At 42.1% G+C, this 25,151-nt stretch overlaps 2 protein-coding genes across 3 annotated transcripts in view; both read left to right on the top strand.

Moving 5' to 3' along the window:
- The window catches only part of GCSH (glycine cleavage system protein H), a 12,926-nt gene extending 1,876 nt beyond the window's left edge, over positions 1-11,050 (top strand). The window contains exons 2-5 of one of the 2 annotated variants that reach the window (XM_017541859.2): positions 1,806-1,886; positions 4,775-4,838; positions 8,167-8,205; positions 10,311-11,050. In XM_017541859.2, the coding sequence (XP_017397348.1) occupies positions 1,806-1,886; positions 4,775-4,838; positions 8,167-8,205; positions 10,311-10,501 (375 nt within the window). In that variant the 3' untranslated portion in view covers positions 10,502-11,050. Of the gene's footprint in view, positions 1-1,805; positions 1,887-4,774; positions 4,839-8,166; positions 8,299-9,814; positions 10,208-10,310 lie in introns of those variants that run through there. The other variant, XM_037743218.1, reaches the window with a different exon arrangement.
- Positions 11,051-20,884: 9,834 nt separating this feature from the next.
- The window catches only part of CUNH16orf46 (chromosome unknown C16orf46 homolog), a 6,834-nt gene continuing 2,567 nt past the window's right edge, over positions 20,885-25,151 (top strand). The window contains exons 1-2 of the mRNA XM_017541857.2: positions 20,885-21,044; positions 23,383-23,634. Coding sequence (XP_017397346.1) covers positions 23,425-23,634 — 210 coding nt within the window. The 5' untranslated portion in view covers positions 20,885-21,044; positions 23,383-23,424. The remainder of the gene's footprint in view (positions 21,045-23,382; positions 23,635-25,151) is intronic.

The following is a 25,151-nucleotide window of genomic DNA, read 5'->3' as shown; positions in this document are numbered from 1 at the left end:
GAGCAAGACTGTTTCAAAAAAAAAAAAAAAAAATTAGAACTCTGGCTTCTTCGATTGTGTAGATCAGTGATGGCTCTTGTCTCATTAAATTCATTGTTTTAGATTCCTGTTTGGAGCTGGAATGGTTGATAAATTTATTACAAAATTTTCAGCACAAAGATTTACTTAGGCTCTCTTGCTAATATTCTGTCTGGTCTATTTGTGACAGGGATCCTTATGTCACCAATTTGATTACAAAGGTAAAGCATTTCTCAGATGAGAATTTAATTTCAAGTGCGGTTTTATTCAGTGTTGCACTATCCCTAGCTGTTTGCTTTCTCTAGTTACCTAGTTAAATATTGCCCAAAATATCAATGCGCGTGATCTGGTTAAGCAACTAGATTTTAATTTTTATTGTTTTGAGACAGAGTCTTGCTCTGTTGCCCATTCTGGACTAGTGGCACGAACTCAGCTCACTGCAACCTCCACCTCCCGCGTTCAAGCAATTCTCCTGCCTCAGCCTCCCAAGTAGCTGGGATTACATGCATGTGCCACCAGGCCTGGGTAATTTTTTTAGTAGAGACAGGGTTTCGCCATATTGGCCAGGCTGGTCTCAAACTCCGGACCTTGTGATCTACTTGCCTTATGATCCACCTGCCTCATGATCCACCTGCCTTGGCCTCCCAAAGTGCTGGGATACAGGCACAAGCCACTAGCGAGGCCTTTTAAAAGAGTATTTGAGTTAACCATTTTCCTATTAACTTATGTTGCATTGTTTTGGAAAAACCCTTGGCATCAGAATATAAAATATATTTAACATAGCATATGCTTTTTAAAAAATATTAGTCTCTAAGGCAAGTACTTTTAACTTTTATCCTAAATAACTGTTTTTACATCTCTTGAACACTGGGAGGTCTTTGTTTCTGGATTCCCTGAATCGTTTGACCATGTCTTTAGAGAAGTGCTCAGTAAGTCAAGGGCCGAACTTGTCCAGGGAATGATGAGCAGAGCTTGCCTTTCCACCAACTCATGGCTTAGGTCTGAGAAGACTGTTGATTTCTGATCTTAGTTTTCTTCTTCAAGTGACGGTAGTACTGTCTTTAAGGAGAGGCTTGGATTTGATTAAAGTAGAATTTTAAGAACTTAGTCAAATTATAGTTGTTCCAGGAGGTGAGTTTCATTCCTGTAAAATTTTACTTTATAACCAAGCTGCAGTGAAACCCTCTTAGGTCAACTCTGCCTAAAGAGGCACCTTGTTTGTTTATTTATTTACTTATGATGGAGTCTCACTCTGTCACCAGGCTGGAGTGCAGTGGCGTCATTTCGGCTCACTGCAGCCTCCAAGAGGCACCTTATTATTATTATTATTTGTTGTTGTTGTTAAATTTTTTCTTATATAAGCCATCTTTATGCTGCCTCCCTAAACCTCATCACTCTAAATCTGTCTTCAGAGGGACAGATTTTTTATTTTTTATTTTATTTATTTTTTTCAAGACAGACCAGTATTAGTTAAGTATGCATTTGACAAAATATGCTCCAAAATTTTCTTTTGTGATTTAGGCTAAGTAATGTTAAAGCAAACAATCCAGTCTCCAAAAGATGCACAAGGTGTTAAGATCAAGCCATCTTGGCGTAAATGGCACTGCTGTTTAAATGCGTCATCTCTGTACATGATCTTCGTTCTTTCCTGGGCCAAGTACTATTTAAAGGTAGTGTCAACAGGTCAAACACAAATACTGGGAAAGTCTTTTGACAGCAATGATAATGAAAAGTGCTTTTTAAGAAGTAATGCTACTGCTTTTCTGAAATATTGGTCTTCTGTTTTAGTGCGTAAATTCACAGAGAAACATGAATGGATAACAACCGAAAATGGTATTGGAACAGTGGGAATCAGCAATTTTGCACAGGTATTGGATTATATTGAAATATTTGTGACAGCGTGCTCTTGCATAATTTGCTTTATCTCTATCTTTTAAAAAGTGTTTAGGCTATGTGAGGTGGCTCATGTCTGTAATCCCAATACTTTGGGAGGCTGAGGCAGGAGAATTACTTGAGGCCAGAAGTTCAAGACCAGCCTAGTCAACATAGTGAGACCCCATCTCTACCAAAAGTTAAAAAAAAAAAAAAATTAGCCCGGCCATGGTGGTTCATGCCTGGGGTCCCAGCTACTCAGGAGGCTAAGGCAGGAGAACTGATGGAGCCCAGGAGGTTGAGGCTGCAGTGAGTCATGTTTGTGTAACTGCAAAATACAAAAATTAGCTGGGCCTGGTGTTGCACACCTATAATCCCAGCTACTCAGAGGCTGAGACAGGAGAATCACTTGAACCTGTGAGGCAGAAGTTGCAGTGAGCTGAGATTGCACCACTGCACTCTAGCCTAGGTCATAGAGACTCCATCTCAAAAAAAGAAAAGAAAGAGAGAAAAACAATCAGAGGTGAATTAAGTAAAACATAACCTAGTTGGGGCATTATGTAGTATTTTAAGAGATGTTGGAAGCTTAACACTGAAAGTAGGAAACATCTTATTGAAGAAGGAAATGTGTGTGTTTTATACTGGGCAGTTAGGAAAGAGGAAAAAGGAAGAGCAAGCAGAAGGGCAGGGGTGTTACCAGCATTTTATGGGGCCAGTGATACACACGTGACCAGGAGGACGGGAAGAAGGAAAACCTCAATAGGTGCAGGATACACACAGGGAAGGCTTGTATGTAGCCCATCTTTTCTGTTTAAGAGAAAATGAGAAGCGAAATACCAGCGTGGTGAGTGATCTTCAACTGGGTGTATGTATCGGGTGAGCCGGGGAGGGGGGTAATGTTAACTGATGGAAATACAGTCGTGTGTCATTTAATGACGGATCTATGTTCTGAGGAATGCCTCCTAGGGGATTCTGTCCTTGTGTGAGCCTCCTAGAGTGCCCTTACACACACCTAGATGGCATAGCCCTTACACATATACCTTAGCTATATGGTAGAGGCTTTGCTCCTGGGCTACAAAACTGTATAGCATGTTACTATACTGAATGCTGTAGACAATTATAACACAATTGTCTATTAAAACATAGAAAAGGTACAGTACAAATATGGTACAGGTTGAGCATCTCCAATTCCTGAAATACTCCAAAAATCTGAAACTTTTTGAGCACCAACATGAGTCTTAAAAAAAATGCTCATTGGAGCATTTTGGATTCCAGAATCTTGGATTAGGAGTGCTCATCTGTTAAGTGTAATGCAAGTATTCCAAAATCTGAAATCCAAAGCACTTCTGCCAAGCATTTTAGGTAACTGACACTCACTATATTATCATTTCATGGGACCACTATCATGTATGTGGTCTGCTCTTGACCAAAATGCCATGAGGTGGCATATGACTGTACAAAATACCCCAGACATGTTAGATTCTTGTGTGTTGAGAATCAATGACAATTATATCTTCCTTGGCATCTCTCTGTGCCTACTGTGAGGCCCAGTATTGAGTATTTTATGAGATATTGTGTAAGATGTCATCCTAACCTCCTAGAGTTTATTTGTCAGGGGAATCACCTGCCGGGGAAATCACTTGCAAATGTTACCTGATGGCATCAGAATGGTGGGGTTGTAATTCACTTACTTTATGGAGAGACCACTTCTTTCTGGAGCCAAGGTCTTTAGGGAGTACAAGGCATGAGGACTATGATTTGTAGACTCAGTGAGCAGGATTTTAGCAAATGCATTGGGGTTAATGGTGTACATAAAACTGCAGAGGTGGAAGAACACCAAGTATGTTCCTGCTCATAAGAGCTATCCGTGTTGGCCGGGTGTGGTAGCTCATGCCTGTAATCCCAGGCTGAGGCGAGTTGATCGTCTGAGCTCAGAAGTTCAAGGCCAGCCTGGCCAACACGGTGAAACCCTGTCTCTACCAAAAAATAAGAAACAATAGCCAGGCATGGTTGGGGGAGCATCTGTAATCCCAGCTACTTGGGAGGCTGAGGCAGGAGAATCACTTGAACCTGAGAGGTGTAGGTTGCAGTGAGCCAAGATCACACCACTGCACTCCAGCCTGAGCAACAGGAGCGAAACTCTGTCTCAAAAACAAAACAAAGAACTGGCAGTGTTGTCTGGGGCATGTGGCTTGTGTTGGGTTGCTACAGCTTATGAGCCAAATCTGGCTGGTGGCTGGTTTCTTGCAGCTCTTGAGTTTTTAAATAATTTTATTTTATTGTTTATTTTTGGAGAACGGGTCTTTCTATATTGCCCAGGCAGGTCTTAAACTCCTGGGCTCAAGCTGTCCTCCCACCTCTACCTAAGAGCTGGTATTACAGGCATGAGTCACCATGCCCAGGCATTTATTTTTATTTTTGAAATGGAGTCTTGCTTTGTCGCCAAGGCTGGAGCACAGAGGCGCAATCTCAGCTAAATGCAACCTCTGCCTCCCAGGTTCAAGCAGTTATCCCGCCTCAGCCTCCTGCCTCTTCCTGGGATTACAAGTGCCTGCCACCATGCCTGGCTAATTTTTGTATTTTTAGTAGAGACCAAGTTTCACCATGTCAACCAGGCTGGTCTCGAATTTCTCACCTCAAGTGTTACCCTTACCTTGGGCCTCTCAAAGTGCTGGGATTACAGGCGTGAACTACTGTGCATGGCCAAGAGTAGTTTTCATATGTTTAAAGGGTCTTAAGGAAAACCCAAGAATGTAGCTCCTCAAGTATAAAATGTGTACTAAATCTTAAATTATAGGGGATCCTGTGTTTGGCTTGTTCTGTTTACTGGAAGGTTTAGTTTTAGTGTCTTAGAGATTTTTTGGTTTTGCCTTGTTTTATTTAGGAAGCGTTGGGAGATGTTGTTTACTGTAGTCTGCCTGAAGTTGGGACAAAATTGAATAAACAAGGTGAGTGTTCTTAGGATCTTGGAATGATGCATGACATGAATTTTCTTTACCTGATCTTTACATTAAATAGTAACTTCTTTGTACCCTGGATTCATTAGAGTGCTTTTTAAAATTTATATATTTTTTGAGACAGTCTTGCTTTGTCACCTGGGCTGAAGTGCAGTGGCACCATCTTGGCTCACTGCAACCTCTGTCTCCCAGGTTGAAGCGATTCCTGTGCGTTCAGGCGTGTGACACCACACCCAGCTAATTTTTGTATTTTTAGCAGAGACGGAGTTTCCCCACGTTGGCCAGGCTGGTCTAGAACTCCTGACCTCAAGTGATCCACCCGCCTCATGCTCCCAAAGTGCTGAGATTGTAAGCATGAGCCACTACATCCAGCCAATTAGAGTGCTTTGGACCCAAGTATTAGGTTGGTGCAAAAGTAATTGCTACTTGGGAGGCTGAGGTAGGAGAATTGCTGGAACCCCGGAGGCAGAGGGAGGTTGCAGTGAGCCGAGATCCCATCACTGCACTCCAGCCTGGGTGATAGAGAGAGACTCCGTCTCAAAGGAAAGAAAAAGTCTATTAATATCAATATGTTAGATAATATCCTTAAACTAATGAATACCCTTTTAAGAGATTCTGCTAAAGGTAGTTTTTCAACTTGATGTAAAATCTACATACAGTGAAATGCATGGACCAGAAGTATACAATTCAATGAGTTTAAACAAATTTATACACCTGTGTAAGCCTTCCCCATCAAATGGGTGACCTCTTATTTCTACACCAAAGGTTAATTTGGCCTATTCTTTAATTTCATTTGAAAGGAATCACGCAGTGTGTGTTATGTTTGGCTGCTTTTGGGGTTTACCAAGCTTCTTGAATCTGTAGATTGAATTTTTTTTTTCATTAAATTTGGAGACTTATTTTTTAGTCATGATTTCTTTCTCTTCCCACTTCATTCCTTTTTTCTTCTGTGATTTGACGTGTTTGTCAGATCACTTGATACTGTCCCATAGGTCCCTGAGGCTCTTAACTTTTCAGGCTTTTTTAAAACTGTTCTTTTTTTTTTTGAGACGGAGTTTCACTCATGTTACCCAGGCTGGAGTGCAATGGCGCGATCTCGGCTCACCGCAACCTCCGCCTCCTGGGTTCAGGCAATTCTCCTGCCTCAGCCTCCTGAGTAGCTGGGATTACAGGCACGCACCACCACACCCAGCTAATTTTTTGTATTTTTAGTAGAGACGGGGTTTCACCATGTTGACCAGGATGGTCTCGATCTCTTGACCTCGTGATCCACCCGCCTCGGCCTCCCAAAGTGCTGGGATTACAGGCTTGAGCCACCGCGCCCGGCTTTTCTTTCATTTTTTGAGATGGTGTCTTGCTGTGTTGCCCAGGCTGGAGTGCAGTGGTGCCGGCAACCCCCACCTCCCAGGTTCAAACACATCTCTGTCTCTGCCTCCCAAGTAGCTGGGATTATAGGCACCCGCCACCACACACAGCTAATTCTTGTATTTTTAGTAGAGATGGACTTTTGCCATGTTGGCCAAGCTGTTCTCAAACTCCTGACCTCAAGTGATCCACCTGCTTCAGCCTCCCAAAATGCTGGGGTTACAGGAATGAGCCACCACGCCCGGCTACACTAGATTGGTTGACTTCAGTTTATCTTGCTTCATGTTCACTGATCATTTCTTCGTCTCTAGTCTGCTGTTTATGCTCTCCATTGTATTTTTTACTTCAGATGTTATACTTTTGAGTTCTAGAATGTCCAGATTAGCTACGTTATATTTCTCTGCTAATGCTAACGTGTAGGTCATTTTGGGATCTGTTTGGTTAACTGCGTTTTCTCTTCACCATGGTTCCTTTCTTTGTAGGATTTCAATCCAGAATTTCCAGCTGCTCTGGCAGCCCCATACTCCATCCTTTGACCTCACAAGCAAATGAAACTGTAGTTTTCAGCTTGTGTTTTAGCCACCCTGTGCTCTTTAGGTGGGGCAGTGTTGTCAGGGAACAAATTATATAAATGAAGATCTCATTCAGTTTGGTTCCCTTCTTTCAAGGACTGACTTCCCTTTGATCACTCTACAAAGCCTTCATATATAGTTGAGCATCACAAATCCAAACATCTGAAATCCAGAATGTTCCAAAATCTGAAAATTTTTGAGCACCAACATGATACTCAAAGGAAATGCTCATTGGAGCATTTCAGATTCCAGATTTTCAAATATGGGATGCTCAAGTGGTAAGTATAATGCACATATTCGAAAATCGAAAGCACTTCTGGTCCCAGGGATTTTGGATAAGGGATACTCAATGTATAAATTGCTTTTTAGGTTTAGTTCATTGTTTTTTTGTTTTGTTTTTGAGACAGAGTCTCATTCTTTCACCTGAGCTGGAATGCAGTGGTGCAATCTCGGCTCACTGCAACCTTTGCCTCCCAGGTTGAAGCAATTCTCCTTCCCAAGTTTCCTAAGTAGCTAAGACTATAAGCATGCGCCACCACACCGGGAAATTTTTTTTTAATTTTTTGGCAGAGACAGGGTTTCACCATGTTGGCCAGGCTGGTCTTGAACCCCTAACCTCAGGTGATCCACCCATCTTGGCCTCCCAAAGTGCTGGGATTTCGGGTGTGAGCCACCATGCTCGGCCTGTAGTTCAGAGTTTATAATTGTGTTTTTTTTGTTTTTGTTTGTTTTTGAGATGGAGTCTCATGCTGTCACCTAGGTTGGAGCGCAATGGCATGGTCTTGGCTCACTGCAACCTCTGTCTCCTGGGTTCAAGCAATTCTCCAGGCTCAGTCTCCCAAGCAGCTGGGATTACAGGAACCCACCACCATGCCTGGCTAATATTTTTGTATTTCAGTAGAGACCATATTGGCCAGGCCGGTCTTGAACTGCTGACCTCAGGTGATCTGTCTGCCTCAGTCCCCCAAAGTGCTGGGATTGTAGGCATGAGCCACCAAGGTTTTTTATTTGCAGGAAGGTGGTCTGACATAAGGTAATTCACCATCACTGGAACATTCTGAACTTTTCATTTTGTTTTTTTCTGAGCCATATCTAAGTTGCAAGAACATTGAGTTTTACTCAACTGAGACACATCTGGCATTCAGGCACATCACCATTTGTTATTTGCTGTGTCTGGGACAGACAGATAGGTCGACTTCATTGAGGCAATAAATACCCTTGTCATAGGTTATTTTAGCCTGACAGAACTGTTTTATTCTAAATAAATTTGGAATTTTAAAATCATAGCTGTATGACAGGAATCTACTTTTTCATATTTTATGCTTTCAGGTCACTGACTTTTAACTTTTCATGTTTTGTTTATTTTTTTTTTTTCCATTTAGATGAATTTGGTGCTTTGGAAAGTGTGAAAGCTGCTAGTGAACTTTATTCTCCTTTATCAGGAGAAGTCACCGAAATTAATGAAGCTCTTGCGGAAAACCCAGGACTTGTAAACAAATCTTGTTATGAAGATGGTAAGCTGTTGCTAGAAATTTCTCAAGGAATTACTGCTAGAGTTAATATTTCATCTAGAATTTAAAGCATACTTAGTTGATTGTGACTTCATCTTTTTCTACTTGGTACTAAATAGAGATGTTCTGCTTTAAAATAAAATCAAAGGTTAGTTGAATACATAAGGTTGTGTTTAATATTTCTGGCCAGGCACAGTGGCTCCTGCCTGAATCCCAGAACTTTGGGAGGCCAAGGTGGGTTGTTTGCTTTAGTCCAGGAGTTTGAGACTAGCCTGGGCAACATGGTGAAACTCTGTCTCTACAGAAATACAAAAATTAGCTGGTCTAGGTGGAATGTGCCTGTAGTCCCTGTTACTAGGGAGGCTGAGGTGGGAGAATTGCCTGGGCCTGGGAGGTCAGGGCTACAGTAGTGTGCCAAGATCTCACCGTTCCACGTCAGCCCAAGTGACAGAGTGAGACTGTCAAAAAAAAAAAAAAAAAAAAAGATCTCTGATGATAAAAGCATTACCTTATTTTGCAGGGTTCTTAATATCAGTTGTAGATTCCTTGGTTTTGGTGTAAACACCTGCAAAGTATTTACTTTTTCAGACATAAAGCAGCCACTCATGCTGTATGATATAGGAGGTCAAAAATATATATTTTTTGCATTAGTTCTTGATTTTCTCGCATTTTCATCCTCATAATAAACTAATGAGGTAAGCTTATTTTCTCTATTTTGTAGTTGAATAGCAGCTCCAAAGGATCTCTGTGTCAGAGTCATCACATGGCTGATAAATGGCAAAGTTAAGATTAGGTTGTAGTTTTCTTTTGCCTGTCACCTAGACCTTCTAACTACCATTGCTTTCTAATCCTGTTAACCTCAGCAGTTAGTGTTCCATTTGTTAAAGATATACCTGGCCTTTATATCACATATTTAATAATTGGATCACATATTTAAGAATTATTTTTATTATTATTATTTTTTGAGACAGAGTCTTCATTTGTCGCCGGGGCTGAAGTGCAGTAGTGCCATCTTGGCTCACTGCAACCTCTGCTTCCCGGGTTCAAGCAGTTCTCCTGCCTCAGCCTCCCAGTAGCTGAAATTGCAGGGACCGCCACTATGCCCAGCTAATTTTTCCGTTTTTAATAGAGATGGGGTTTCACCATGTTGGCCAAGCTGGTCTAGAGCTCCTGGCCTCAAGTGATTTGCCTGCCTTGGCTGACCAAAGTACTGAGATTATAGGCCTGAGCCGCCATGCTCAGCCCTTAAAGATTTAAATGTCATGTTCTGATGGTTATTACAACCTAAGAGTTCTTAATTTATTATGGTGGAATCTATTCTAGCTATAATTATTTTCATTTATGATATGCAACTATATTAATTTAATTCTTAAGGCTAAAATTTAAAGTTTCATGAACAAATGGTATATGGTTTTTGTAAAAAATACTAGATTGTGGCATTCAGATTTCTTTTATATTTTGGATGAATTTGACTTTTTAAAACGTTAATGTGGAATATAAGGTTGTTTTTTGGTTGCAGGTTGGCTGATCAAGATGACTCTGAGTAACCCTTCAGAACTCGATGAACTTATGAGTGAAGAAGCGTATGAGAAATACATAAAATCAATTGAGGAGTGAAAATGGAACCGCTAAATAAACAACCAGTATGATTTAATGCAACCCAGCAGAGTTGTCTTAAATTAGTGGTGGGTAGAAGACTTAGAATAGCAACTTTTAGCATTACCGATGGGGAAAAAAACTACTGTTCACACTGCTAATGAAAGACAATGCCCTTTAACTTTCTAATGATTATATATAAACATAATACATGTCTTTTTCACAATATCCTATGATTTTTAGACTAGGCTTTAGCATTTAGAATTCATGAAATTATCCATGTTAAAAACTAGTTATAAAAATTACATAATTCAGAGATAACATTGTTATTCTTAAGCCTTATATGATATTGTAACTTGTGTACATCCATAAGTGGATTTGGGGTGAAATACTTAATGATCTGTCCACTGGAAATAACNAACTTTATTCTCCTTTATCAGGAGAAGTCACCGAAATTAATGAAGCTCTTGCGGAAAACCCAGGACTTGTAAACAAATCTTGTTATGAAGATGGTTGGCTGATCAAGATGACTCTGAGTAACCCTTCAGAACTCGATGAACTTATGAGTGAAGAAGCGTATGAGAAATACATAAAATCAATTGAGGAGTGAAAATGGAACCGCTAAATAAACAACCAGTATGATTTAATGCAACCCAGCAGAGTTGTCTTAAATTAGTGGTGGGTAGAAGACTTAGAATAGCAACTTTTAGCATTACCGATGGGGAAAAAAACTACTGTTCACACTGCTAATGAAAGACAATGCCCTTTAACTTTCTAATGATTATATATAAACATAATACATGTCTTTTTCACAATATCCTATGATTTTTAGACTAGGCTTTAGCATTTAGAATTCATGAAATTATCCATGTTAAAAACTAGTTATAAAAATTACATAATTCAGAGATAACATTGTTATTCTTAAGCCTTATATGATATTGTAACTTGTGTACATCCATAAGTGGATTTGGGGTGAAATACTTAATGATCTGTCCACTGGAAATAACTGGGAGTGAAGGAGTTTTTGTTGCTTGTACAGTGTCAGATGAAGAACAACACTATCTTAATTTTGCAATACACTGCATTTGCTGGTGCTATTTTTATACAGTGAAGCAACAGCTTTGCAGCAAAATAATAAAATACTTCTTCATGAATCATGTTTTTTGTTTTGATGTTAATATTCATTTAGTGACTGCTAGTATTTGTGAAAGTGCTAACTTTAACTTATACAAAGATACTTTGAAAAAGGAAATTTTATCCAGAACAATGAAAAGCTCCAAGAAAATATTTCCTTTAGTCACAAATCTGTTTTAAGTCAAGATCTGTCATCTTTAACATAATAAAAAATAAATCACCAACTTTGATTTTCTATCATGCCAGGTACGAAGAAAGAAGAGGAAAAAACAAAGGCAGGTGGAAGTTTTGATCACTATAGCACATGGTTTGCTTTTTTTTTTTTTTTTTGAGATGGAGTTTTGCTCTGTCACCAGGCTGGAGTGCAGTGACATGATCTCAGCTCACTGCAACCTCCGCCTCCTGAGTTCAAGCGATTCTCCTGCCTCAGCCTCCTGAGTAGCTGGGACTACAGGCACACACCACCACGCCCAGCTAATTTTTGTATGTTTAGTAGAGATGGGATTTCACCATGTTGGCCAGGATGGTCTCGATCTCTTGACTTTGTGATTCACCTGCCTCCACTTCCAAAAGTGCTGGAATTACAGGCGTCAGCCACCATGCCCAGCCTAGCACATGGTATTTTTAAGAAGTTAAACCACACTCAGGTTTCCATTTAAGTCATGGAAATAAAAGTGGACACAGATTGAAGCTTTATGAGCTCAGATAATGGACTTTGATAGTGGGTATTCTTTGCAGCTTAAGCATGTTTAGAATGCCAGAAGGTATTTCCAAGTAGCTAATATATAGCATACTCTAACCAACTGTAATAAGCTGATAATATTGGGGTGGGGGGGGTTGTATGCTCATGCAAATATATATGTACACACAGAGCAAGAGTAGATAAACTCTTCTATCATTTTCTCGGTTACTAGAGGAAAAGAGAAGTATCCATATGGTACCACTTTCTGGTGGTCAATAATTAGCAAGTATAAGGACTTAGTGAAAGTAAGTAGATAAGTAGCATACAGATCATCATGCTCCTCAGCTGAAGAAACTGTTCATTCCAAGACTGCCAGTAGCTGTGTCACAGCTGAACTGTATCTTTGTACCTTTATCAAGAAAGTATTTACCAGGCCTGGTGGCTCACGCCTATAATTCTAACACTTTGGGAGGCCACGGTGAGTGGATCTCTTGAGCCCAGGAGTTTGATACCAGCCTGGGAAACATGCTGAAACCCTGTCTCTACAAAAATTAGCCTGGCATGGTGGTGTGTGCCTGTCATCCCAGCTATTTGGGAGGCAGGTAGGATGACTGAGTCTGGGACGTCAAGGCTGCAGTGAGCCACGATCACATCACTGTACTCCGGCTTGGGCGACAAAGCAAGAATGTCTCAAAAAAAGAAAAAAAGGATCCAACGTATGCTGTATTATCCTTCCTATTTATATGGTGTAATTTTCAGTTGATCTGTCTGTTTTAAAAATAGATGGAGATGAGTAGTAACTACACAGACTTACCCCTTTGTTTTCAAAGTTCTCTCATATGTTACCATCTTTAATCTTCACAACAACCAGCGCTACATAGACACATCCATTAATACCATCATTTCACAGGTATGAAAGGTGATAGGGTAAGAAATGTGTTAAATAGCTGGGCGCAGTGGCTCACGCCTGTAATCCCAGTACTTTGGGAGGCTGAGGCGGGTGGATCACCTGAGGTCGGGAGTTCAAGACCAGCCTGAGCAACATGGTCAAACCCCATCTCTACTAAAAATATAAAATTAGCCGGGCATGGTCACACATGCCTGTAATACCAGCTACTCAGGAGGTTGAGGCAGTAGAATCGCTTGAACACGGGAGGCAGAGGCTGTGGTGAGCTGAGATTGTGCCATTGCACTCCAGCCTGGGCAGTAAGAGCAAAACTGCATCTCAAAAAAAATAAGAAATACGTTAGCTGGGTGGTCGTGGTAATTATTTTCACATTTCCTGGTCTACTCATCAGTTCCTTATCAAGTTTTACTATGAAAATACTTAAATGAGCCGGGTGCAGTGGCTCAGCCCTGGAATCCCAGCACTTTGGGAGGCTAAGGCAAGTGGATCGCCTGAGGTCAGGGGTTCAAGACCTATCTGGCCAACATAGTGAAACCTCGTCTGGAAGAAAAAGAAGAAAAAAAAAAACTTAACGGGAATCTTGTGGGGGAAGGGAAGGATGAATGTTCTAAATAAAGGTGGGAATCAAAAGTAGCCATTCTAGAATATGAAGATCCATGAGTGGTTATAGTGTCTGATGAAGGCGGGCAGTTTATTTTTTCCCTTTTCCTCCCAAACACACGCATACTTGCTCTGTAACAACCACTCTTTTCAAAGAGCATAACATATGGCAACTTGCTCTTCCACTATTTAAAACACAGAGCCAAATCCGCTGTCCTTTCTGTCACAGTGCTTTGAATGGCCCTCCAAATTGACTGAATCCAGGGAATTTAATTTTCATGACCTCATATTCCTTTTGAATGGTTTTGGCATTAATAGGGTGGATTAATAAAAGTTTTGAGGAAAGCTTTCTAATAATTAAAACTTCAGAAGCTGAATAGGTTACCCCGCAAATGTTAATTCCTCTTTCCGCTATCACCTCCCAGGTGGTTTAGTTCTTAGCTTCAGGTTTTGGTTTTTCTGTTTTTGTTTTGTTTTTGAGATGGAGTCTCGCTCTGTTGCCCAGGCTAGAGTGCAATGACACGATATTGGCTCATTGCAATCTCCGCCTCCCGGGTTCAAGCAATTCTGCTTCAGCCTCCTGAGTAGCTGGGACTATAGGCACCTGCCACCACGACGACACCCAGCGAATTTCTATGCTTTTAGTAGAGATGGGGTTTCGCCATGTTGGCCAGGCTGGTCTCCAACTCTGGACCTCAGGCGATCCACCCGCCTCGGCCTTCCCAAGCGCTGGGATTACAGGCGTGAGCCCTTGGGGCCGGCCTCCACCTTACTTTATTTGTATAAAAGATGCCAGTGCCCACTTCGGAGCTGTGGTGCTCCGGGCCAGAAGTTGAGCGAGTGCCCGTAGGCCCGGTGCTGTCGGTCAGGTAAGCGGGCGCTGCGAGGTTCACGACGCCTCCTCTCGTAACGTTCTGGGCCTGTGAAGTTTGTGCCCGTGGGAAACTTGCACGGCGGTTCTCGGGAGGCTGGGGGACAAAAGCAGAGACGTTTCTGGTTGCCTGGCATCTGCTAAACATCCTGGGAGGCAAAGGGGCGCTCCTACGGAACGCGCCGGCCCTGCAGTGGCGCGGGTGGTCCTGCGCGTGAAGCCAGCTCCCGTTCCAGTGTGGGCCTCCAGCCCCACCGTCTAAGACCCTCCGTCGCCGGTATTCCGGCTGCAGAGCGCGGAGCCCCGCCCACACTCAGCTTTGTGAAGTACGTCACTTCCGCTGCGTTCCCCCGCGGGTCCGCCCCCAGCGCGGCCGTAACCCAGGGCAACGGCCCGACAGCAGCCGCTTGCATAGCGTTTGCTCGCCGGCCCGGCCTAGCGGCCGCGGGACCTTCCATCCGGTCGTCCCCACAGGTGGGTGTGAGCGGCCGTCTCTCCGCCGCTGGGGCAAGGCCCCGGACCACTCCAAAGGGCAGAGCTACAGGCTCTGCCCCCGTTCGAAAGGAAGCGACTCTCTGACTGAGGGAAGCGAAAGGCAGAGGCAGTAAAGGCCGGCGTTGCACCTGAGCCGACGGGGTCACAGGAGGAGCAGGGGTGGGCGGGGTCTGGGGAGGAGCAGTGGGCGGAGCCTGCCAGGCCGTCGGGTTGCTGGGCGGGGCCCCTCAAGGGCGGGGTAGATGGAGGACTTAGGAATTTGGAGGGGCAATCGGGGACGCGTTTCTGAATGAGATAGCTTGAAAGAAGGGCACGCGACTTTGTGGTACGGTTAGAACTGGCGGAGGAAGGGGAAGAGCTAGTTGAGGAAAAAAAGGCTCATGGAAGAAGGGGTGGAGCCTCTTTGGGAAAGGGTTGGGGCCTGCGAGAAGGGGCGGAGCTAGAGAAGGGTGGAACAGAGTGTGGTGCGCCCTGGGCTTTAGGGGCGGCAGGTGGAGCGCGTGTGTTTGATGACTTACTTGTGCTTTGCTGTGGACGGTAAACTGTGTGAAAGCAGAGAAGACGGGTTGAAAAAAGGGAGGAGTTTGAGACTGGGATTTGAGTAGATTTGATTTGATCCGGAGGGATGGTTTAGAAACCGCGCTCCTTGGCATCATTCTGCGACGTACTTGTGGTTCCTGTGACCTGTAGGCATATAAGAAGAAGAAGGGATACATAATTAACAGGGAGGGTAAGATTTATGCTCTTAGAAATATGAACAAATTGTGCAAGTTGGGTGGCATAGGTGTTTAACTTTAAGGCAAAGGTTCAACTCCTTGTCGAGTGTGTTTCTAAATGCGACTCCCAACGCATTTTCCTGTAGAAACTATGTTACCAATGGTCAGGATGCTCAGGCCAGTCTTCAAGACCTGTTTAACTGGTTCATATAAAGTGAAGATTAGCCCTGTGTTAAAAAACTTAACTTCCACCATGGCTAACAGTATTTCTAATGATTATCCCGTCATTCAGCATAGGTTGTTAAGCACCTGATCCACAGGAACATTTGTTCAAACTTCAAATGAGACTTGCAGAAACTCATCTTTTCCAGTTTGGAATTTAAGATTCCTGTAAACCTATAGCTTCTAAGAAGATGAGGGTGTGTGGCACAGTGCAGAACCAATGAGAAGCTCGGGCAAGGTGATAAGGAGTTTTGAGAGCTTACCATCTATCTGCTTTTGACATCAACAGCCTGCTTTTGACATCAACAGCCTGCTTTTGATTTAATACCCTGGGCCTTGTTTTCTCCTGGTCCATCAGCATTACCCCACCATGAATGGATTAAGAATCTGCCAACCAGGTATAGCAATCTGTGGTCGGATATTTGTAATCTGACTATACAGACAGACTGGCAAACATGTGGCACTCTTTATTTTCTAGGAGACATAACCCCAGGACTTTTTCCTGCTGTAGTCAGGTCATAGATCCTCAACACAACACTCTAGGTAGCTACTAGTCGTTTGGAGTCGACAATTCAGAATGTATTCTTTTGTTGTTGTTGTTGTTTGTTTTTTTGAGATAGTCTCGCTCTGTAACCCAGGCTGGAGTTAAGTGGTGTGATCTCGGCTCACTGCAACCTCTGTTTCCCCAGTTCAAGCGATTCTTCTGCCTCAACCTCCCGAGTAGCTGCAATTACAGGTGTGTGCCACCATGCCCGGCTAATTTTTGTATTTTCAGCAGAGATGGGGTTTCACCATATTGGCCAGGCTGGTCTTGAACTCCTGAACTCAAGTGATCCACTGGCCTTGGCCTCCCAAAGTTCTAGGATTACAGGTGTGAGCCACCACATTCCACCAGAATGCATTCTTTATCCCTGATCTAGACCATAGGTATTTAAAAAGAGAGAGAGAGAGAGAGAGAGACATCAGTGTAAATGTAAACATCTATAACTGTAGGTTCCTCTAAAAAAAAAAAAAAAAAAAAAAAAAGATTAAATAAAAAAAAAAAAAAAAAAAAAAAAAAAAGACTACCTAAATTGATGGATCTGGAATCCTGTAGAAGAAATTTAGGCCGGGCGCGGTGGCTCAAGCCTGTAATCCCAGCACTTTGGGAGGCCGAGGCGGGTGGTTCACGAGGTCAAGAGATCGAGACCATCCTGGTCAACATGGTGAAACCCCGTCTCTACTAAAAATACAAAAATTAGCTGGGCATGGTGGCACGTGCCTGTAATCCCAGCTACTCAGGAGGCTGAGGCAGGAGAATTGCCTGAACCCAGGAGGCGGAGGTTGCGGTGAGCCGAGATCGCGCCATTGCACTCCAGCCTGGGTAACATGAGCGAAACTCCGTCTCAAAAAAAAAAAAAAGAAAGAAATTTAGAAACACAGGATAGATCATTGTGTAGGGAGTAAGGTGAAGGTGAATTTGCAGCTAGTTGACTAATTAGCAAATGCCTAAGTGAAAGGGATACCCAGAGGGCATTATCCTTAATCCTCTTTCTCGATGTCTTTGTCTGTGCTGTAGATGAAGATACAGAAGGCATCCTCTTCAAATTAATGGCAGCTTTAAGCAAGAAGGAATGGTGAAAGTGGGAAGTCAGAGTTAGGTTGTGAACTATCTAAGTAGGTTTAATAATGGTCCAAAACCAAAAGGGGAAATTTTACAAGGATCTGATTCATTTGGAGTGTACATCTAACTAAAACAAAAAGAATAAAGAAAAAAGGAAAAAAGAAAAGGCAATCGACAGAATGGTTATGGAGTAAAGAAGACAGGAATTTTTAGCCATTCTGTGAAAAAAAAAATCTAGAAGTTGTGGTTCACCTTGAGCTCAGTGTTAAGACTGGGTTATAAGACTTGTGTGGGGGCTCATACCTCTAATCCTAGCATTTTGGGAGGCTGAGGCGGGGGCGGGGGATGACCTGAGGTCAGGAGTTTGAGACCAGCCTGGCCAACATCGCGAAACCCTGTTTCTACTAAGAATACAAAAATTAGCCAGGGATGGTGGGCATCTGTAATCCCAGTTACTTCAGATGCTGAGGCAGGAGAATTGCTTGAACCCAGGAGGTTGCAGTGAGCCGAGTTCGTGCCCCTGCACTTCAGCCTGGGTGACAGAGCAAGACTCTGTCTCAAAAAGAAAAGAAAAAGATTGGGTTATACCTTTTAAGAAATATAACAACTTTGTTTAATCAACAGATGTAGATTACAGATCAAAGGGAGTCAAATTTCAAAGTAGACACTTCTAGTTAGACCACTTTTGAGGTATTGCTTTCAGTTCCAGGTACCACATTTTAAGAGACAGGTAATTTTGCATTTCTAAGATGATGAGGAATTTGAGATTTATATCTGACAAAATTACAGCTGTCTTCAGATGTTTCCAGATGGTACATTTGAGAAGAATACCCAGAACTGAGGAACAAAATTTGCAGGCTTACAGATGACCTAAGTTGAGATCATTCAAATCTTTAGAGCTTCCAATGGAAAGAAAAAAATGCTTGTAAAATTATGAGCACTCAGTCATTCAAAGTACTTAAGCAGGCTGGGCACAGTGGTTCAGGGATGTAATCCAGAACTTCTTTGTATCTCTTTCTTATGCTGCTGCTAGCCAAGACAAGTTTGTTTTAGAAGGTTATGTCATTTGATGAGGCCCACCTTGATTATCCAAAATAATCTCCCTGTCTTCAGGTCAACTGGTTAATAACCATAATTACATCTGCAAAGGTCCTTTTACCATGCAATATAACATATTTGTGGATGTTATATTTCATCCTATTCACCCAGGGATTAGGGTGGGAAATCTTGAGAGGAGAGAATCCCTTGAACTCAGGAGTCAGAGGTTTCAGTGAGCCAGGATCACACCATTGCATTGCACTCTAGCCTAGGTGACAGAGCAAGACCCGGTCTCAAACAAACAAACAAACAAAAACACCACCACCAACAACAAAAAAACAATATAAAGAATACAAAGAAAGGCCAGGCGCAAGCCTGTAATCCCAGCATATTGAGAAGCCAAAATGGGAGGATTGCTTGAGGCCAGGAGTTCGAGGCCAGCCTGTCAATATAGTGAGACCCCTTCGAAAAAACAAAATACAAAGAAATACAATGGCTCTTTCTGTGCTATATGGCATGGTCATTTCTTCTGCTGTCCCTTAGTTGCTTTTCAGCTATCAGGTCTTCGGAAATTTCTTTATGTTCTTGGTCAGGTGGTCTCTATGCATATAGGTTTTTCTTTGGGCAGTGAATAGGAGATACGTTTATTCTTCTCAGTTTACATTGATTTCTCCCCCTTTTCCAATTTTAACTTTTATACAACATAAAACAGAAAACTTTTGCTGTATTCAATTGGTGTGTCACTACTGTTGCCTGTGGTAACTTAATGGTTGTCTTTGTTCATTTCAGGAGGAAGACACTTTGTATGCTAAATTATAGATTGGTTAGGGTGTTAAAGCTGCATTGACTTGGCCAGATGTATGACAAAGGGGCATTTGATAGTCTTTGTACTTCTCAGTTCATTAACAAATTGGATGATCTCAATGTAGTGTGGCAGATCCAAATAGTAGTGCCTGTTCTTTTCTGCATTTACACCTGTTCCTTTGGCAGTTCATTAAATTCAATGAGAAGGCCTTGTGTACTGTGACTTAAGACTTATTGGACAAATATTTCTGGAGTTCCTCTAAATCACTTTTATAAACCCTATTATCTGATGTTATGTCTTTTTTTTTTGTACACCTGTTTTTTTTTTTTTCTTTCTTTCTTTTTCTGTAAGTCCTTGTTCAAGGTCTTTACTCCAGCTTAAAATTATACAAACCATGTTATCTGTTCACTGATACATTTATTTCTTTGGGAGGCTGAGGCAGGTGGATCACCTAAGGTCAGGAGTTCAAGACCAGCCTGGCCAACATAGTGAAACTCTGTCTCTACTAAAAATACAAAAATCAGTGAAGCATGTTGTTGCATGCCTGTAATCCCAGCTACTTGGGCGGCTGAGGCAGGAGAATCGCTTGAACCCGGGAGACCTAGGTTGCAATGAGCCAAGATAGTGCCACTGCACTCCAGCCTGAGAGACAGAGCGAGACTCCATCTCAAAACAAACAAACCAACAAACAAGCAAATATTTATTTCAGTTTGCTTAAGGTCTAAGGTCAAAATTCATCATACCCTGGCTTCTATCATTTTTCCATATTTCATTTCTTGAAGCTCTCCGATAACATCATGGCTTTAAAATTTTTATTATGAGAAATTTCAGGCTTATGTAAAAATAGAATAGTAGAGTTAATCTCCATGTTCCCATACCCATCTACAACAAACAGAACTCAGGACCACTTTGGTTTCATTATTCCCTCCCTAACCTCAACCTCACATTATTTTGAAGCAAATCATATTATTGGTAAAAGAAAATAAGCCACTTTACAGTTCTTTGGCTGATCATTTCCTTTTTGTGTCTGTCTTTAAATGCTACTAGAAAAGTTGTTTTCTGGATTATGGTAAATTTCCATAGGCTATATTTTTTAGGCTCCCATTCACCATCTTAATTTCATTTCCAAATATCTTAAGTTCTTTGATCAGTTTTTCTTTGGGTTTATTCTTGCTTAGCCAGACACACGCTTTGGGGGCTTGGATCTGAGTCAGCTATTTCTTTTGTATACATTGGTTTTAATCACTTTAATAGCTTGTGTAGTAGAGTTTAATACCTTCTAGCCTACTTCTTTGAGCTTTCCTCCTTTGTACTCTGCATCCAGTTTTATAATTGCATCTGCAAATGCGTCTCCCATGGCAACAGTTTCACTGTGATCTTTGTGTTTTCTTGATGGGGTGGAAAACGTTAGTATCAGCTTTGATGTATGCTTTGTACTGGTAATTCTTAAACTGAATCAGGTTGTAAAGTTCAATGGAAGCCAAGAAATGGGATGGCAGGAACTCTTGATTTATGTCAAATCTGTAAGTCAGGCATAATTTTACTACTAGAAAATATTATGTGAATATAGATGTCTGCATTCCAACTTAAAAGTGAAACTGCATACAAATTGCAAGGAATCACACATTCGTTCTTTTCTTTGATCTCCTGTTGATTCTTGTACATTTCTGTGTGTCATCTGCTAACATGAGCTGGAAGACAAGAATGGTAATAAAACTTGACGGTTACAAAAAACTTAGCCAGCCATGGTGGTGGGTGCCTGTAATCTCAGCTACCTGGGAGGCTAAGGCAGGAGAACTGCTTGATCCTGGGAGAGGGAGGTTTCAGTGATCCAAGATCACGCCACTGCACTGTAGCCTGAGCAATGGAGCAAGACTCTATCTAAAACAAACAAACAAACAAACAAAAAACAACACTTGACAGTATGTTTAGAGAAGGGAGACTTAAAATACAACTTTTCTATCCACTAACTGAATTTCTTTTTAACTAGGAAAAGACCACCAATATTCTCTTTTAGTAGCAGAGCATCTTGATCCTGTCTGAAGTACACCAGTGTTCTGAAGGTGCATCTGGTTATCTGGTATGCAGTAATCTGACCTTTTGACTAATAATACTGTGTTTACTGACTCAGGGATGATTTTTAGTTTTGAGTCAGAAGGAATCCATATAATTCCTTATGAACCCTCATTACATAAGTGAAGTGCTTATAAAAATGTAATGTTGGCCAGGCACGGTGACTCACGCCTGTAAAACCAGCTACTCGGGAGTCTGAGGCAGGAGCATTGCGTGAACCCAGGAGGCAGAGGTACAACTTCCAACTTAAAATTATGAGCCAAGATTGCACTACTGCACTCCAGCCTGGGCAACAGAGTGAGACTCAGTCTCAAAAAAAAAAAAAAAAAAATCTAACTTAAGCCTATGTGAAAAAGCCAAAATGGTAATTAAACAGATTTATAGATTTGTTATAAGAAGTACTTATCTCTTCCTGAACAGAAAAAGAAAAATAGTAGTTTTCTGGCATGGGTTATGTTTGGCTGAGAGAAAGCAAGGAGTGGATGTCCCACGTGGCTTCTGTCCCATCAGAAGCAAGGAACTTCTTGAGAAGACACTAGCTGGTCATCAGCACTCAAGCCAGAGTGGTCACTTTTTAGGCATTCTAGTTAATTTTTGCAGCCTGTCGGGTCCATAGGAAGAGCCCCTATCTGTAGGAAGGTCTCATACTTTTGCCCTTTTTTAAAAAAAAATTTTTTTTTGAGATGGAGTTTCACTGTTGTTACCCAGGCTGGAGTGCAATGGCGCGATCTCGGCTCACCGCAACCTCCGCCTCCTGGGTTCAGGCAATTCTCCTGCCTCAGCCTCCCAAGTAGCTGGGACTATAGGTGCACACCACCATGCCCAACTAATTTTTTTTTGTATTTTTAGTAGAGACGGGGTTTCACCATGTTGGCCAGGCTGGTCTCAAACTCCTGACCTCAGGTGATCTGCCTGCCTCAGCCTCTCAAAATGCTGGGATTACAAGCATGAGCCATGGCACCTGGCTGCCTTATTGCCTTATCTTTTATAATTCCAATGGTTGGCAACAGATGTATTCTAATTCTCAATACATATTATGAATTGAGAATACAATGCATAATATGTATTTTCAGTCTATTTCTGAATGTTTGTTTCTTTTTTCTTTTTTTTGAGATGGAGTCTCACTCTCAAACCCAGGCTGGAGTGCAATGGCGCGATCTCGGCTCACCGCAACCTCCGCCTCCTGGGTTCAGGCAATTCTCCTGCCTCAGCCTCCCAAGTAGCTGGCAATGCAGGTGCCTGCACCTCATCCCGCTAATTTTTGGTATTTTTTAGTAGAGACAGAGTTTCACCATGTTGGCCAGGCTGGTCTCAAACTCCTGACCTCGTGATCCGCCTGTCTTGGCCTCCCAAAGTGCTGGGATTACCAGCGTGAGCTACTGTGCCTGACCAGGTCTGGATTCTTAAGGTCCAAAATCAAAGTGTTGCCAGGGTTTGTTCCTCCTGAGGGCTGTGAGAGGAGGCTGTGTTCTAGGCTGCTGTCTTTGGTGTATAGATGGCTATCTTCTCCCTATGTCTCTTCACATCTTTTTGTTTTGTTTTGTTTCAAGACAGAGTCTTGCTCTGTCCTCCAGGTTGGAGTGCAGTGGCAGAACCTCAGCTCACTGCAACCTCTGCCTCCCAGACTCAAGCCTCAACCTCTCGAGTGGCTGGGATTACGGGGGGTGTACCACCACATCCAGCTAATTTTGTATTTTTTATTAGAGATGGGGTTTCGCCATGTTGGCCAGGCTGGTCTCAAACTCCTGACCTCAGGTGATCTGCCTGCCTCAGCCTCTCAAAATGCTGGGATTACAAGCATGAGCCATGGCACCTGGCTGCCTTATTGCCTTATCTTTTATAATTCCAATGGTTGGCAACAGATGTATTCTAATTCTCAATACATATTATGAATTGAGAATACAATGCATAATATGTATTTTCAGTCTATTTCTGAATGTTTGTTTCTTTTTTCTTTTTTTTGAGATGGAGTCTCACTCTCAAACCCAGGCTGGAGTGCAGTGGCACAATCTTGGCCCACTGCAACCTCTGCCTCCTGGGTTCAAGCGATTCTCCTGTCTCAGCCTCTTGAGTAGCTGGGATTACAGGCGCCCACCACTGTGCCCAGCTAATTTTTGTATTTTTAATAGAGACACGATTTCACCATGTTGGCCAGGCTGGTCACGAAGTCCTGACCTCAAGTGATCTGCCTGCCTTGGCCTCTCAAAGGGTTGGGATTACAGGCATGAGCCACTGCTCCCAGCCATATTCCTGAATGTGTCTTGAAGATATTTCACCTGATTCTTGAACTGCTTTTTTTTAAAAAAAATTTAATATTAAAAACGAAGTTCCATTCATGTTTTCAAACAACAGGAAGACGTTACAAACTGTAAGCTACCATCACAGTAATGGATCTCTGTCAGAAAAATGAGACTGACCTAGAAAATAGTGAAAATAATGAAATTCAATGCACAGAAGAAACAGAACCAACCTGTACTTGTCCAGATGAAAGAAGTGAAAAGGATCATGTTTGTTGTCTCCTCAATATCAGTGACATTACACGTGAACAAGATGAAAAAGCCAAAGAGTTTATTATTGGAACTGGATGGGAAGAAGCAGTGAGTATCTTTCTGGGCCACAGCTTTTCTGTCTCTTGTGCATCCGTGTTTTGGTTCAAGCTTCTTTTTTGCAAAAATAGTTAATATTACCAAACAATATGGAATCAGTAACATGTAGAAACTCTGGAATAGAGGTACAGTATTACCGATGATAACAGCAGCGCCTGCTATGGGTACTTATGGCCACTTAATATGTGGACAGCACAGTAGCAAGTGCTTTGCATACATTAATTCATCTAACCTCTCAATAGCCGTATGGGGCAAGTATTATTCCCAGCCTCACTTTGTGGATGAGCATATTGAGTTACTCAGTAGATAATATGCTCCAGATCACCCAGCCAGTAAATGGCCAAGGCAGGGCTTGAATCCATGTCTCCTGGATGCCAGAATCCTGAGCTCCTTAACAGCTGTGCTGAATTCCCTGAGAGAAGTGAGGCATCTCTCCTAGCAGTTCTACTCAGAACTCTGTGGGCTTTTTTTTTTTTTTTCCCCCTGAATTGGTGTCTTGCTCTGTCACCCAGGCTGGAGTGCAGTGGTGCCTTCTTGGCTCACTGCAACCTCTGCCTTCTGAGTTCAAGTGATTCTCCTGCCTCAGCCTTCCGAGTAGCTGAGATTATAGGTGCCCACCATGCCCAGCTAATTTTTGTATTTTTAGTGGAGACGGGTTTCACCATGTTGTCCAGGTTGGTCTAGAGCTCCTGACCTCAAGTGATGTGTCTACCTTGGCCACCCAAAGTGCTGGGATTACAGGCCTGAGCCACCGCACCCGGTCTGCAGGCTTACTCTTACACAATTCTTAGAACCAGTAGCCGAATCCTGTATTTAAAACTATAAGAAAACAATAACAACAAAAACACGTAACATTGTAAGAAAACCTGGTCTAATCCAGTGATTAAACAGGATTGCCACACAAATAATACTTATTTTATTAGTATAAGTATGTCCAAAATGTGGTCCTGTATTTTTGTATTTTGTATTTTCTGGCAACCTATTTTAACAGTAGTCTCTGTGGCAAGATCAGGCAGGAGACTGTGGGCGCGGATGGAGAGTAGGTGTCCCTGGGTATGCATGGCTCCTCTGTGTTCCAGGACCTGCCTCTGCTCCTCCGTCTCCCTCCAGCCTCTTCAAGCAGCAGTGCTCCCCAGGTATGGGAAGCAGAGACCGGCGGTGCCCAAAATCGTTGTCGGTGGGACAAGGATGAACGGTTTTCAAATAAAATAAAATTTTATTTTAAATGAAAACCGTTCATCCTTGTCCCACCGACAACGATTTTGACAAGGAATTTTAGCTCTGAACTTAAATATGCGTTTGAAAAGAAATTTAGTAAGCACATCAAAGTGGCCATTTAGAAATACTTTTGCTTAGTGTTTTAGTATTAGCAAATGCCATTGCTAGTATTCAGGATTAACAAATACTGTTACAAATACTCTTATTGTTTAGTATTAGGTGAAAATAGGTATTATACTTTTTTTTTCATGCTTTACAATTTTGAAGAATTTTTTTTCTTTTTTTTTTTT

The sequence above is a fragment of the Cebus imitator genome, unplaced genomic scaffold (assembly GCF_001604975.1).
Source record: "Cebus imitator isolate Cc_AM_T3 unplaced genomic scaffold, Cebus_imitator-1.0 Scaffold137, whole genome shotgun sequence".
NCBI classification, from domain to species: domain Eukaryota; kingdom Metazoa; phylum Chordata; class Mammalia; order Primates; family Cebidae; genus Cebus; species Cebus imitator.
Note: the sequence above shows the minus strand (reverse complement) of the source record. Positions and strands in the feature narration are given on the sequence as shown.